General features: G+C 45.4%; 1 protein-coding gene across 2 annotated transcripts in view; it reads right to left on the bottom strand.

Moving 5' to 3' along the window:
- LCK (LCK proto-oncogene, Src family tyrosine kinase) overlaps positions 1–16304 on the bottom strand; it is a 221494-nt gene that overhangs the window by 53264 nt on the left and 151926 nt on the right. For both annotated transcript variants that reach the window (XM_069223368.1, XM_069223367.1), the window contains exon 9: positions 8480–8659. In XM_069223368.1, the coding sequence (XP_069079469.1) occupies positions 8480–8659 (180 nt within the window). The remainder of the gene's footprint in view (positions 1–8479; positions 8660–16304) is intronic.

Genomic DNA, 16304 nt, shown 5'->3' with positions numbered 1-16304 from the left:
CAAGATTATGCTGTTCGGTAGTGCCCAACAGCTCTGGTCTTCTGATTGGCGGCCTTCAGAACTAGGTGCTACCCTGACATCCCAACAAGTAGTCAAGAACTTGGGTGTCAGATTGGACCAAGCCTTAACTATGAAAGAGCAGGTTCTGTCTACCACTGGCACGTTTCAATATGATGCGCCTGCTGAGTAAACTCTTCCTTTTCTTCCTGTTTTGGTGAGAAAAACCTTGGTTCAGGCACTGATTATCAGCCGATTAGGTTATGACAATGCATTACTAGCCCCTGCAAATGAGACGTTATTATCCAAACTGTAAGTTGTTCATAACACAGCAGCCTGTGTCATCTGCAGCCTTCCGCCTGGCTCTGCCTCCACACATGCTCTGAGAGCCTCACATTGGTTGCCTGTGAGGAAAATAGTAATCTTCAAAATCTTCTGTTTTACTCACAAGCCGTTAATGGCAAAAAGCCCCATCTTCCTAAATCTGATGCTCAAACAATATTGTTCAGTCAATCTCTTGAGATCCAGTGATAAAGCTTTGCTAACTGTCCCACGTTACAGAAGGCCAAGAGCAAGTGGTAGGTCTTTCTCTTATTTACCCCCTACTCCCCTTTTATTGGAATGAGCTGCCACATCACATTCAAAGATATACTGATCATAATAAATTCAGGAAACTGCTTCAGACAGTGCTGTTTTAACTCAGCGTTTCTTTTTTTCCTGCAATCTGTCCTAGCGCCAAGATACCCCTCTCAGGGCAATATAAAATTAAAATAACATAACAGGAAGATATTTTACCAGGTTGATTCCTTTCCATTTAGCATTTCCTGCAAACATTGGAGGGTTTTCATTTATCACTGCATTTTAGATACTTTAATCACAAAGCTTGACTGTGCATTGAGTACTGTCTGTTGTAAAGGATTAAGGGCCAGATGTAGCAAAGACATTGCGACTCTCAAACGGCGAAAATCGCCGTTTGCGAGTCGCAAATGCGTCTTTGCTATGTTGAAATGCATTTTGCGAGTCGGAACCGACTCGCAAAATGCATTTCCGAGTCGCAAATAGGAAGGGGTGTTCCCTTCCTATTTGCGAGTCGCAATGGTATGCATTTTCATTTGCGACCGCAATTGCGGTCGCAAATGAAAGCGCAGTTACCATGCACTTGAAGTGGATGGTAACCCAGGCGCAAACGTGAAGGGGTCCCCCTGGGACCCCTTCCCCTTTGTGTCTGGCACAAAAAATAATTTTTCAGAGCAGGCAGTGGTCCAATGGACCACTACCTGCCCTGAAAAATACCGAAACAAAAGGTTTCGGTTTTATTTTCAAAGTGCAGCTCGTTTTCCTTTAAGGAAAACGGGTTGCACTTTGAAAAAAAAAACAGCTTTATTTAAAAGCAGTCCCAGACATGGTGGTCTGCTGTTCCCAGCAGGCCACCATCCCCGTGAGTGCCCTGAATCGCTATGGGGTCGCAAATTGCGACCCACCTCATTAATATTAATGAGGTGGGTCTTTGCGACCCCATAGCGACTCGCAGAAGGTGTCTGAGACACCTTTCTGCATTCCAAATTGCGAGTTGCAATTTGCGAGTCGCTGGGACTCGCAAATTGCAACTCGCAATTTGGAACAATGCTACATCTGGCCCAAAATACACTAACCTCACAAGTGAAAAAAATAAACAAGAAGATACAGCCCTCTTATTTCATACAGATTTTCCTTTACTTGTCACATTGTGGTTATTACAAACACAAACCCTGCATGTTTCTAACACTAATCATGGTGTCTCCATGTCTTTGCCCTTATGTGAAAATACGAGAATTCTTCAGGATGTATGTATCTCATATGATTATGTCTAGAAGTGAAGCTCTTATTCCAAGTTTAGGAGTTGTAAAGTGCCCCAGACCACTGACCTAAGGCACCTTGAAAGAAACAGGACCTTCGAAAAGCAGTAGAACTTGAAATACTTCTGACCGACAATCAGAAATGTCATAAAAATCTATACAATTCTTCACCTAGAAATAGGTTAGTTGTATGTTCTGCATAATGTTCATGTGCACTCAAGAGAGCTGAAACATGCCATCTTCCTGATAAATGACTAGTTATTTTCACCAAAGTAGTTGTTCCAGCTAAGGACTTCTACTAGGGCTGTGGAAGACTGTCTCTGTGTCCACTTAGGAAATCAGGGAAACTCTGCTGCCTTAGAGCATAAACCAGTGCACTAGCTGCTCATGCGTTAATGCCAGAACCCACAGAAGCTTTGATTGTAGAGGCTGACCCTTAGCGGAGAGGTGATGCAAAAGGAAGCTGAAGGATCCAGAAAGAAGAGCCTTCTGCTGGAGGTTGCTTTCCCCAGGAAGCCAATTGTGAGGCACTGCTCTTCATGGATCCATGTGTGCTGAGTGCTGCTTAAATTACTAGTCCTCTAACATTGTGGTGCATAGGCTCAGGCTGTTTGGCAACCTGAGGTGAACATTTGCTAAATCACAGAAAAACAAGTTACTTACGTTTAATACAACTCTTTCTGGTGATTATCTAACCCCAGAGTCCTCACCTTGTGAATAATATCCAGGTGTCAGACTGGATCAAAAAAGCTCAGAAGCAGTACTCTTGCGCACCTGTAGGTGGCGTCATTCTGCTCTGCATCATTGACATTTTGCGCCAGAAGTGATGAATGCACCCCCATGTAAGCACCACACAGTTTCTTTGTAGGGATGTCTGCACCTCAATTGCGTAGTCCATCAGCAAATTGATATGATCAGTTGGCAGATCTTGAGATTGGGACCTTTTTACATGGGAAAAAAGCTCATTCCACAGAACGGGGAGAAGAGAAGGCATTGAGGAATCTGTGGTTAGACAGAGTATGCACCAGAAAGATTGTTACCGAAGGTAAGTAACTTGTTCCTCTGATTGATACTTCTAAACACAGATTCCTCACCTTGTTATAAGATATGAAAGCACTACCGTCCTAGGTTGTGGGCCTGTGGAATGGTTCAAATCAAAAAGTCCTGTAGGACGGATCGGGCGAAAAACCCCTCCTGATGGATCTTACTTTGAAGGCAATAGTGCTTCAAGAACATGGGCACTGATGCCCACATAGCAGCCTAATAGATATTGAGGACCATCACTCTGCATGCCAGTGCAGTTCAGGCAGCCTTGGCTTGAGTGGAATGAGCCATCAATCCTTCAGGTATTAGCTTCCTACCTAACACATAGCAGATTTTAATGTAATGGATACACCTATAAATGATTCTTGTTTGCACTGTCTTGCCTTTCTTTGCTCCCTAGAAGCCTGCAAAGAGCTGATCGTTCACCTGAATGTCTCTAGCATGACCAATGTAGAAACTGAGGGCTCTCTTGCAATATAAACAATACAGTCTCTCTTGCTCCTTTGTGAGGTGAGGCAGAGCAAAGAAGTTTGGATCAGCGATAGCATGGGTGACATGAAAAGGTGTCACTACTTGCGTTAGGAATGAAGCATGAGTACTCAACAACACTTTGCCTGGAAAAAGGTTGTATAAATTGGCTGCTGCTCACTTACATGACAAGCTGATTTAATCACGACCCAAAGTCAGTTTTTAGGGTCAGTAGGCAGCGTAGACAACTTTGCATTGGCTTACAATGAGTGCACATCAAAAAGTGAGAACCAGACTCAAGTCCCACTGTGGCATCATAAAAGGGTTTGGCTGAACATATGTTGTAAACCCTTAAGATACCTCCTCACAACAGGTAAATTGAACAAGGAAGGCTGATCCAGCCACAGCAATAAAGCCGAAAGAGCCAACAAGAAGCCTCTAACAGTGCCCCGCACAAGTCCTTGCTGGGCCAAAGGTACAGAAAACAAAGTCAGACAATTTATCCTCTAATTGGGCTATCTAGCGGTTCCAGCATCAAGCCACAAACTTGTCCCAACACCTGGTGCACACCAACATTGTGGAATGGAGCCTAGCTGCCAAGATAACATGAACAACCATAAATGGAATTAATTGTCACTATTCAAATTCCATTAAGGGAAATGCAGGTTGCGCAGGCATGGGTGCAAGACCCTGCCCTTCTGCAGAGACAGAAAATAATCCCAAAGGACGGATGCTCAAAACATTTGGGGATCAGTTTGAAAAGTCATATATTGGAAGTTGGCGTTGAGATCTCTCTATAGAAGGAAGTGTATGGATCTTTCCTACCTCTGAGTCCTGATAAAGACCTGACTTCAAGCATGGAATTGGCCCTATTATTGCTATGGGGTCGAAACGTCGACAACAAAGTTGTAGCCTGGATTGGTTTATTAAGTCAAGTTGAGGACAATAGAGATTATGAGAACATGACCCAGAAGAAATGAGTTTGACTTAATTGTATAAATGCTCAACCAACAGACTTCTTAAATGGAAATTTTTGTAGATATATTGTGGATTGGTTGTTTAATCCTACATTTTCTATTCACAAGCACTTCACTTTTGCACAATTATTTCTGTCCTCTTTTCCTTTTTGATGTGGTGGGAATTTTAGAGTTATGTAATGGAATAATTAAAAGTGTGTATTTTCTTATATGGAGTAACTTAAACGTTTTTTCTTGAATGTTTTTGTTATGTTATGCTGCATGTTTAGAATATATTTCTTATTGTTTATGGATCATTAATTGTACATAATTGACAAGAAATAATCTCCGGATGGACCATTGTAGTTTTGTATTACAATGTGAACTGCAGACAGAGCTTGTGGGCCTGCAGGATGGATAAGTAAATACCCATCCTGCAGGTTCAATGATACAATCCAGTCTCCAGGATCTAAGGCAGACAGAACCTGGGCAAGTGAAGCCATCTTGAATTTGTCCTGTCACAGGAAGGCTTCAGAGGGCAAAGATCTATAATAGGATGAAGCCACACATCCTCCTTCTGCACAAAGTAATAGCAATAACACCCAGTTCCTGCTTCTTAGGCCTCAACATGTTCTCTGGCCCTTTTTTTCCAAAAGGCCCTGCAGTACCAGCTGCAAAAGAGAAATGTGTTACCCCTTCAGCTGGACTGATGGAGGTGGAAAGTTCAGCGGTGTAGAAAGAAATAGGAGGGAATAGCTGCACCGGATAATAAGAAGGCCCATCTGTGGAACGTAATGTCTTACCATCCCAGAACAAAATGGCAGATCCTGTCTCCTGCAGAGTGGCTGTGTGCCAGAAAGGACACATTAAAGTGGTTTTGAATTTCTGTTTGCTGGAGGGGTGGGGTACCGAGTTGTGCGTTGTCCCATATGTCCTTAGCATTGTCTCTGAGAGCTGTGGCCTCATCCTTGATAGGGCTGGGAAGTTTGCTGTGCCTGCAGCAGGATCTGACTTTAGCGGTATAACAATCCCTTCATGTAACCCTGAATTGGGTAAAATTGTTGAGGAAACTGCCTGGTGGGAAATCCAAGGAGCAAGTTATGGCGTGATTCTCCTTAAATCATTCTTTTGGCAAATCTGCGTTCTCACCAAAAAGGTGAGGCCCATCAAGTGGCCTATCCATAAAGGATGCTTGCCATCTCCTGAGAAGCTGGTAGACTTCATCCAAGGATGGTGTTGAAGCACCACACTTATGCCAGTTCCCTGACCCAAGCAATCAGTTGTGTTGAGGCCAGATCGGATAATACATTTTGCTGCATCCCCGCCATCATGAATGGTTTGGTCAATATATTCTGGTAAGTCACATGTAACCAATGGTAAGAGCTGACTGTGCATGGGCGAAGCAACCATGGAGACAGCTGGCATTTACTGAACGTACAGGAAGGCTGGCAGAAGACAACATTTCCTTGCTAAAGGTTTTTAAATGTTTGGACTTACCATCATAGGGAAGGTGTTAGTGGTAACTTTAAAGGTGAACACCTGAACCTGCTGCATGAGAAATCCTGGTTCCCTTGGAGCTAGTCTCTGGTGATAAGCGACCTGACTTTTGACCAGAGGACCAGAACATGGTTTTGCCAAAGGGCGTATCTGCAAGAGCCTCATTAAATGGCAGGAGAGGTTCAGATTGCCCCCTGCTTGGCTGAAGGATCTCTGTCAGATGTTGGTTTTAACCTCCATAGTCGGAATTGCAGGTCAGAGACCTCCGTTATCCTTCTAATCACAACATAAAAAGACATACTCTCCTCCGTGGCAGAACCAAGGTAGGGACAACTCCAGTGAGGAGTTGTCTAAGCCACTACCATTCTGTAATTCCACATACCAATTATGTTCATCATATTGTGGGGAAAAATACATCTCCATCATCACCGTAATTCTGACTTTGACCTGAGTCTGAACCAAAAAAGTTGATGTAGTCTATGTGCGTGGTGGCACAGGAAAGGTATTGTATCAGAATTAGAAGGTTTAACAGTGGGTTTAAAATGTGGCCACGGTTGGAGCTGAGACAAGTTCAGCTCAGAGTCAGAGACTACTATAGAGTGTGGATTCTCCTCCTGTGCCACAGGCTTCTGCATTGACGTAGAAGGAAATGGCACAGAGTGTGGTGCCGGGATGGAGGTTGACACCATAGCCGGTACAGAACCCAAGGTAGGTTTGTGAGGCACAGGCAGGGCTGAGGCAAACCCGCCAGCCGAAGTCCGAATGCTGGCCTTTTGGACCTTTGGACCCAAAGGCATGCCAGATGGAGCCAGAAGTACACTGAACATTCACAGTATGGCCTCCCTAAAAGCTTCAACATGCGCAATGGTGCCGACAGACCCAGGAAGTTGTGGCGCAACAGTTCCAGACTTAGAATCGACTGCTCAGAAATTTGGGAGTGAGACCAGGTGGCAGGTTGATGCCATTGCACCATGTATAGAGATCAAGAATGGCAGGAAGAGGTTGATCCCTGCTTGGATTTTTTGTGTTTTTTCTTTGACTCACCTGAGGACTTTGACTGAAACAAATATCTGCTGGGGGAACGACTTCAGGAGCGGGAATGGGACCTTCCTTTCAACATCAACTGGTCACTGCGCAGAGTCTTGCCGTGTATTGTAACATAGATGTTCAGTTCAGTACTGCATATGGGAAATGCCTTAATCTGGGAGCAGTCGTTGCACTACTTGGGATCATAACTGATCCCAAATACCCAGGCATTCCTGATGGGGATCTTTCACAGACATCTATTTGCAACAGTGCCTAAATGGTTTAAACCCTGTCAATTTAGGAGGGCGCATTTCCCTTGCACACAGGCAAAACTCTGAGAAAAAGGATAGAAAAACCTGTTCATAGATTAAAGGATTAGAGCTCCGGATCCACATCTGAATAAGTGGAAACAAAGGAAATTTACATCAGGATGCATCAGTTGAGCCTATATGCGGTTCGTTTGTCACTTCCAGAGAGGTACAATTTTGACGTAGAGCCACACAACGACACATATAGGATCACAGGAGTACTGCTTTTGAGTTTTCCAGATCCAGTCGGATGTCTGGCGAGTATTCACAAGGTAAGAAATCTGCAGTTATAAATTGTATATTTGCGAGTGCACCCATGCCCTGTCTGCGTTGCAGACCCTCTCTCAACAGCAAATATTAATTTCTAGGACCTCCATCAAAAGGACCAGGATGAAACCTTGCTATCTAGACACAACAATATCATCTTCATCAACTCCTTCCTCCTTTCTGACATTTTGCAGGTTGCATTGGTTTATGACTGCAAGCCTACTCACAGAGTATCAGGCCTTCTACAGCCATATAAGGCAATGCATTGAGACAACCATTGCATAAACAGACTGAACTCAGTAAAACGTCCAAGGGCAAAAATAACTTTTTGGCTTGACCCAAACTCCTGCTCCAGTAGCCCACATGTTTTTGAGATTTGCACAGCCCTCCGATCCCTTGAGGGCCTTCTGCCATTTTTTCCCACTTTTGGCACCCTCCTGTAGATGTGCATCTAAGCAGTCATACAGTACAACTTTACGTTGTTCTTAATAATAAAACTGCTATTTTAGGATGTTTTACATGAACTTCTGTGTACCTAATCTTTTACCCTCACACTGATCATACTTGTTAACCTCTGCCTCCTCCAGTGGAAGAGTCTAGACTTTGCGCTGAGCCTGGGCTATGACTACTGAGTCAAAGCGGGGGGGGGAGTCTAATGACTTCTGTACCTAGTGTTGTAATTGCTGCGGGAAACCTTTAACCAGTCTTTCACTCCTCCATGAGCAGGTGGCATGTTACTGGGCCTTGACAGAAACCTGGGCATTCTGGTAGACTTGAAACTTACTTTAGGTCTGGCTTTTGGTTGGTGGGAGCCTTACCCCAGGCCTTAACATAGGCCCAGCTGTCAATTCTTGGTCAGTAAAGCAGAGCTGTGCTTAGGTCTGGACCCCTGCACATCTGAACATATCTGTATGTTTGGCTGTAATATAGTGCTGGCCTTACCAAAGGCCTTATTATAAAAGCCTAAGCCTTGCCGTAGGTAGGTTCTTAGTCTAAGCCTGACCCTCACCCTCTTACTGGACCTTACTGCAAGCCTGACCCATAACCCAGGCCGGGACATTACTGTTGGTGTGGTCCTTACCATTCTCCATGAACTCAGTGACAATGTAAATGGGTTCCTCGGTCACAACAGCATACAGCCGTACCAGCCGTGGGTGCTGCAGGTTCTTCATGAGGTTAGCTTCAGCTAGGAAGGCACTGGGCGCCATTGTGCCCTGCTTCAAACTCTTGATGGCAACCTTGGAGTGGCCATTATAGTAACCTGAAGAGAAAGTAGAGAGTGTTAGACCGCAGAATTATGAAGGCGACAGAAAAACAGGCCAGTATACACCAGAGCATGTGAGATAATAGGGCAGGAGAGAAGGTATCAAAACAATGCAAGCTTTTAAAAAGCCAATAGGTCTTGCCTTTTGAAACTATCGGTTTTGCCAATGCTGTTTGTTGATGCAGTGCAGCATCAGCAAAAAAAAAAAAAAGCAAATGCGCAATGACATGGTCACTGTTGTCCGTCTTGCCATTCTTTCAGCACGCACATGCATCACCATGCATGCCTGAACATACAGAATTGTTGGAGTGGCAATTTCTTTTTTAGATGGCAGATACCACTTACGTCTGCACATAAAAAAAATTAAGGGGCATATTTATAGTGCTTTAGTGCCACCTTGCACCACATTAACATCATTGTTTTTGACGTTAATGTGGCCCAACAAGACCGAAATCCCTGCGCCTTATTTACAGGGTGGCGCAATGCAAGCATTGCAACACTCTGTAACCCTTAGCGCTACATTATGCGCCAGGCATAATGTATGCAAAGGGAGCAAGCGTTAAAAGGGGCCTTCCATTCTTTAGAATGGGGCCCTATGTACTTTTGCATAGTACACCAATAACGTCATGAAAAATGACGCTATTGCCCCCTACCATGCGCATGGTGCGCCGTATTTTAAATACAGCGCACACATGGTGGTGGTAGGTGGGGTACTAAGGGGCGGAGGGAAAGTTGCGCTGCATTCAGTGCAGCCCCACTTTCCATAAATCTGCCCCTAAGTGCACAGAACTTTTTCTATTGGGGCAGTGCACCAAGAGGTCTGCATTAGCACCCAAGTGCTAACTGTTACACTCAAAGGTGGGCACCTACCTTAATTAGGTGGTGGGTTTTTTGAATGAGTTTAAGAAAGAAGCCAAGTTTCAAGACATGCTGTACCGTGAGCACCAGGACTCCAACGCTGCCTCTTCAACCGATATAAGCACTGCCTACGCTTGCCTGTTTCACTGCGCAGCACCACAATCGCTGCTTGTGCACAAGCTGGCTGCACTAGGGTAAAGATACTGCCCTCTGCGCTCCGTAAACCATGTGGAGCATACCACATGAGGCTGAAGCGCCCCAATGACTGCAAGAGTGTGGGCACTTCCTGCACTTTTCAGTAATAAAATGACAATAAGGGTAATGTGCAACCCAGAAGAACTGAAAAAGAGGGGAACCAAATGTATACTAAATGGAGATAGAGAACAACACAAGTGCCAGCCCTTGACCAGGCCAGCCTCCTCAAAGGCTTACTATATCCCTATTGCCTTATTCAGGAAGATCCTCTAAAATTGTTTGGGACATTTATACTCAGGGTAGAATAAGAGGTTGTCCCTGTATCACTTGAAAGTTGTTGAAATGTCCAGTAGTCCAATATTGTTTACTGCTCTCTCAAGTATTGTGTACAGTGTTGCGTTGTGTGTTGTTGAGTACAGTACATCTTTTTCTAAGACCAGTCACTGGCTGGACTTTGAGGTATTGATTTGTATTTGTTGTCTTATTGATTTCTGAGTCTCTAACCCCACACAGCTTGACTGTGCTATCCTGAAGGCCAAGTCTTAAAGGGGTGTACTTGGTACTCAGTTTCTGGCTAGATAGTAAGGTTAAGTGGTAGGACACTAATGATAAAAGGCTCTTATTTTCACATTCTGAGCCCAGCCACCCCTTCTACATTGTGACTCCTCACAAAGTTCCACTGATCTTATTAATTGTTCGATCTATTTCTTTGTTGACATAAATGGTTGGCTAGTTTGTTAGAAAAGGATGTGGTGCGGCAGCTACAGAGGTTTGTCAAACAAAACTGTCATCTGATACCTTCAAGCTGGGCTTAGACGTGGTTGAAGTACGGAACTGAGAGTTCTTTCATTTCTACACAACCTCAGGTGTGCGATGGATGGTGGTCTATCTACAGTATCCAGCACCATCAATCAGTACCTCATAATCAATAGATTAATCAATTATGGCTGCCTCACTGCAGTCTAACATTTATTATTGATTTAACATCTGTCCAATAGATCCCAAACTGTGAACTTGTTCACTTTTGCTTCTGTGATCTTAAATGTGGCGTTTCTGAATGCTCCATTCTATCTCACTCCTTTTAACATATACATGCAGTCCTTGAAGGTCCTTCTGTGTGCCATGGATGTCCCTCCCTATTGGAAATGGATAGCACACAGCTGATGTGGGCAATGATAGGGCGCAACTTCACGATGGACTACATATCACCTGCCTTACTACTTGGCTGGAGACAGTAAGATGGTTGATGTCAGAAAATCTTCAAAGACTGTAGCACTGCTGACATCCACCAATTCTCATTGTGTTCTTCAGTAATTAGATAGGTGTGATATAAGAATATCATACGGAAAATATTATCTGACTAAAACATGGCATCCTCAATATTGCTACTAAAATATCACCCCATTGGAGTTAAATATAGAAAATCTACACCTAGTGAAACAATATTTTTGTAAACAATATTTAGGACACAATATTTCCTTCAGTCCATATCTTTTGCTAACGATATTCTGACATAAAGCACATCTTGACACGTGATAGTTCCACGCAAAGTCATTCATAGCCTCGCCCTCCATATCAACCTTAACTCATTTCTTAAAAGGGGAGTCATTTGTCCTCAGTGCCTAATTCTTTGCTCTGGCTGCCAGTGTGAAAATAAGAGCCCAATTTCAGTCTTTAACAATTCTACATAAAGACATTTATCGTTGCTCCCCCATACTTCCTTAGCTCTACATTTTCCTGGTATTTGCCTTCAAGATCATTGAGATCAGCTAATCTGTGCCATCTTCAGCTACCTGTCACCAAGAAAGGGTGACAGGATTTTTTCAACAGCAGCAGCTTGGCCCCGGAACACTATTTCAAGTGCTTAATTTGAGCTGGTGGTTGGTGGTGGGGCCCATCAGCACTCATTTTTGGGAATGGACACTTATTTTTCCTCATCAGACATTTCCTGAGAGCAAGAGAGAGAAAAGCACACAGTGAGGGAAGAAGGAGAAAAAGAAAGATAGAAAAAAATCCACAAAGGGAGAAAGCAGGAACCTGCAAGACTGAGATAAAAGAGCAGAGAATATCTGGTAGTTAATTAAAGAGGCCTGAGTGGATTCCAGACTACATAGCCTTGGACTTCAGTGCACCAACACCTAGAACGTATGTTGTTAGGTCGCAGCTAGCCCCACTGGAGCACCAAAGTGAGCCACAATCTGTAGCCTGCCACCTAGAAGAAGGCCCCTGTTAGAAGCCTCCCCTCTTGCTGTGACCCTTCAGGCAACATGCTTTGATGCCTGCTCCGCGCGACTCCTGAGAAGTCCGCTGTTTGCCTATTGGAGGCTCCTGTTGCAGCTGAGATTCTGCTGCCATGGGCGGACCGAACATGGCACCACACTGCTACTACTAACTTGGAGAGAGACTGAATAGCCTTAGACCCTATAAACTGTGTTAAGACTTGATCAAGGAGGCCAGCGTGCAAGCTGCAACCACCGATTTAGCTCAAAAACTAAACCTGAGGGGCAGGAGCCCTGACACAGGAGACCCACAAGGGATAGGTGGAGGGCTAGTCAGTAGAAGTCCTACAGCACAAAGACTTGTACCCATGTATCAAGTATTGGTGCATTACTGACAGTGTAATGGAATTCTATGATTTCACTCAAATAAAGTACTTGTCTTCTCTACAAAGAGAAGCATTGTGCTTTCCATTGATTGTATTCCATGGGTGGGTGGGGTGGTATTAATTCTTGAGCTCGAGTAACCCCCACATTAACCTCCCTAGGAGGCCTGTGGCTGCTCACCATTGCTACTACTGAGAGTTAAGTGCAGAAAGTATTATACTTGGCCCAGTTTTCAGGCTGAAGTGCATAAGTGCTAAAAGGCCTCAACCCCCACTGTTTTTGGCCCAGTAACCCCTGCTTGTCCTGTGGCCTCCTGAACAGGGTCTGACGCGTCATGATGCAATTCACCAGCACCAGGACATATTACGCACCGTCTGCACTTTGTATGCTTTACATTCAGAGGAGCAACATGCAGAGTGTAAGGAGGACCTTTTATCTCTAGTTCCAACTGTGCCCAGCACAAATGGCTCACTTAGGTCCTCATTACAAGTTATGGACTAACTTCCAATCTTTTGGCAAACAAGAATTTGCATAAGGATTGGAAACACACGTTGTGTGAAAACTATGCCAAACACAGTTTATCACACCCTGACAGTTTTTCCCTGAGAGATTCCAGCAGGTCAAAGCTGTTGAAATTTGTCAGTGGAAAAGGCCTGCAACAAGGGCAAAAATGTGGAATTAGCTATGTTAAATAATAATTCTGCATATTATGCCTCATTTTGAAGTTAAAAACAGGAAACGTTTACCACACGTAGTATATACCTCACTTTGAGGTAATTATTACACAAATTAACCTTTTTAGCAACCGTAGAATAATGAATGAAAAACAGATAAAACAAGTTAGGTTCGAAGTTTTTGCTGTGCAGTTTGTATGCAGCTCCTTGATGCTGGTGGATCACTTACAAAGCCTTTTTACAAAGATTGCAACTTGCTGCAGGAAGTAACACGGGGTCTCTGCAACAAAAAAGCAGTAATCTACTAAGCTATTTAGATAAAATACAAATCTGTGACTTGCATGTTACACGCTATGCTTTACAGCAGGTGCATTACCCTTCTATGCTATTTTATGATGAGCCAAACCTGTGACTAGATTGCACACACATCTCTCAAGCAGGTGAGACCAGAGGTAGGTTACTCCTATTGTACCCTGAAATGTGCAGGGTACACAAAGATCTCTAGAGAAGGGGCCTCGACCCTGTACCTTATTTTAAAATGCATACTGTTTGTAACCAAATAAATAAGCCCACGGATTTACTACATTTGTCTTTGCTGCCAATTTCTTTGGGGCAGAGGTTTTGAAAACAAACGTATAAATTGACTGGCAGACTCAGCTGTTCCAACACTTTGACCTTCAATTTCTAGGATACAGGAGTAAATGATTCCCATTTCTAGTACTGAGAAACACATACACACATATTCCGTATGTACCCAGGGGCCATATGTATGAACACATTTTCCCATAGACACAGACTGGACAAAACCCTTTGATAAATCTGGCCTCTGGTCATATGCTTCCACCGTTACCATGAACATGGCCCTGGAGCTTGCCGTGAGCTCTGAGGGTGCTATATGTGCTGAGCTGAACTTGTGGGCAGCAACTGAAAGAACTGCTGAAAAGATGGAGGGTGCTGAGGGGAGGAGGAAAATGGTGGTCATGTGTGAGTGCACAAGGGTAGCCCGGGGAGCTCGGGGGACTGAATTCATCCATTCTTGAAGCAGCTGCAGCGTACTCATCAGAGGGGTGCAGGGTGCTCAAAGAAGGGGGCGCAGTGTGTTCAGTGGAAGCAAGGTGCTCAGTTAATGCGAGGTGCAGGTGGTACGCGGTGCTCAGAGATGCACAGGATGAGACTGCTCAGGGAAGTGTGCATTGTACTATGGAGGAGGGCATTTCAGGATGCTCCTGGGAGACGGTCCAGTGTCCTTAAGGGAGGAGACAGCAGCAGGATGTTCAGAGAAGGGGAGTGTGCATGACAAGCGGGCAAGGCAAAGAATTTAAGGAAAGAGCCAATCCAGAACGGAGCCAGAGGTCTGAACCGAGCCACCAAAATCTTTGTCATGCTGTGACTGACCAGGGTGGTAGGTAGATGGAGGGGCGCATGGGGGATGCAGCCGCAGACTAACCCATTAGCGTGGGTATGGGCAAGGCTATGGCTGATGCTCACAGGAGGGCGTGCATGATGCTAAAGGGAAGGTGTGCATGGCACTCACAGGAGGGTGCGCGTGTTGCTTAGGGGAAGGTGTGCATGGTGCTCACAGGAGGGCACGAATGTTGCTCAGGGGAAGGTGTGCATGGTGCTTACAGTAGGGCACGCATGATGCTAAAGGGAAGGTTTGCATGGCACTCACAGGAGGGTGCGCGTGTTGCTTAGGGGGAGGTGTGCATGGCGCTCACAGGAGGGTGTGCATGTTACTTCGGGGAAGGTGTGCATGGTGCTCACAGGAGGGCGTGCATGTTGCTTAGGGGGAGGTGTGCATGGTGCTTACAGGAGGGTGTGCATGTTGCTTAGGGAGAGGTGCGCATGGTGCTCACAGGAGGGCGTGGATGTTGCTTAGGGGAAGGTGTGCATGTTGCTCACAGGAGGGCGTGCATGTTGCTTAGGGGGAGGTGTGCATGATGCTCACAGGAGGGCGTGCATGTTGCTTAGGGGGAGGTGCGCATGGTGCTTACAGGAGGGTGTACTTGTTGCTTAGGGGAAGATGTGCATGGTGCTAACATGAGGCCGTGCATGACGCTTAAGTGATGGTGTGCATGGTGCTCACAGGAGTGCGGGCATGATGCTAAAGAGAAGGTGTGCATAGTGCTTACAGAAGGGCGTGCATCTTGCTTAGAGGAAGGTGTGCATGGTGCTCACAGGAGGACGTGAATGTTGCTTAGGGGAAGGCGTGCATGGTGCTCACAGGAGGGCGTGTATGAAGCTTAAGGGAAGGTGTGCATGGTGCTCACAGGAGGGCGTGGATGATGTAAAAGGGAAGGTGTGCATGGTGCTCACAGGAGGGTGTACATGTTACTTCGGGTGGGTGTGCATGGTGCTCACAGGAGGGCGTGCATGTTGCTTAGACAAAGGTGTGCATGGAGCTCACAGGAGGGCGTGTATGATGTAAAAGGAAAGGTGTGCATGGCGCTCGAAGTAAGGTGTGCATGATGCTACAGGGAAGGTGTGCATGGTGCTCACAGGAGGGCGTGCATGATGCTTAGGGGAAGCTGTGCATAGTGCTCACATGAGAGCGTTCATGATGCTAAAGGGAAGTGTGCATGGCACTCACAGGAGGGTGCGCGTGTTGCTTAGGGGAAGGTGTGCATAGTGTTCACAGGAGGGCGTGCATGTTACCTAGGGGAAGGTGTGCATAGTGCTGACAGGAGGGCGTGCATCTTACTTGGGGGAGGTGTGCATGGTGCTCATGGGAGGTCATGCACAGTCCTCAGTAAATGCCTTGCTGGGTGCACCAGGTGGGCGCAACAGGAGGTGTAGGATGCAAACTAGGGTGCACTGTACTCACCATGGAGGAGTGCCCGGTCCTTAGCAGAGAGCTGCAGCATTATCAAAAGATAGAACAGAGGGTGCACACGGACAGTGCAAAGTGTCCGGTTGAGGGAATCGCAGGGTCCTCGGTGGAGGGGTGCAGAATGCAAAATTAAAGTGAGTTACTCATAGGTAGTCTTCATTATTATCACTACAACACCCACAGCAGAGACAATACACGTTCTATTCCGCACCACACAATAGCTTCTTTCAGATTGTAATGCTTTACACATTTATTTGGTGTAGACCACGTTGCGGATCTGCATATTTCAACCAGAGAAACTCCTGAGAATTCTGCCCAAGATTCACCCATCTGCGTGTTGCTGTTGAGGGGGGCGTGGCTAGACACGAGAGAAAATGGCCCCACACAGCGACGGCTCCGTAACCGCCAGTGAAATATCCCCGTGATCCGTTCAACATCTATCCAGTTCCTTCCACACAGAGCACAAGTATTACCCCCTGATA

This window comes from Pleurodeles waltl, chromosome 3_1 (assembly GCF_031143425.1).
Source record: "Pleurodeles waltl isolate 20211129_DDA chromosome 3_1, aPleWal1.hap1.20221129, whole genome shotgun sequence".
Lineage (NCBI taxonomy): Eukaryota > Metazoa > Chordata > Amphibia > Caudata > Salamandridae > Pleurodeles > Pleurodeles waltl.
This window is presented reverse-complemented; position numbering and strand designations above follow the sequence as displayed.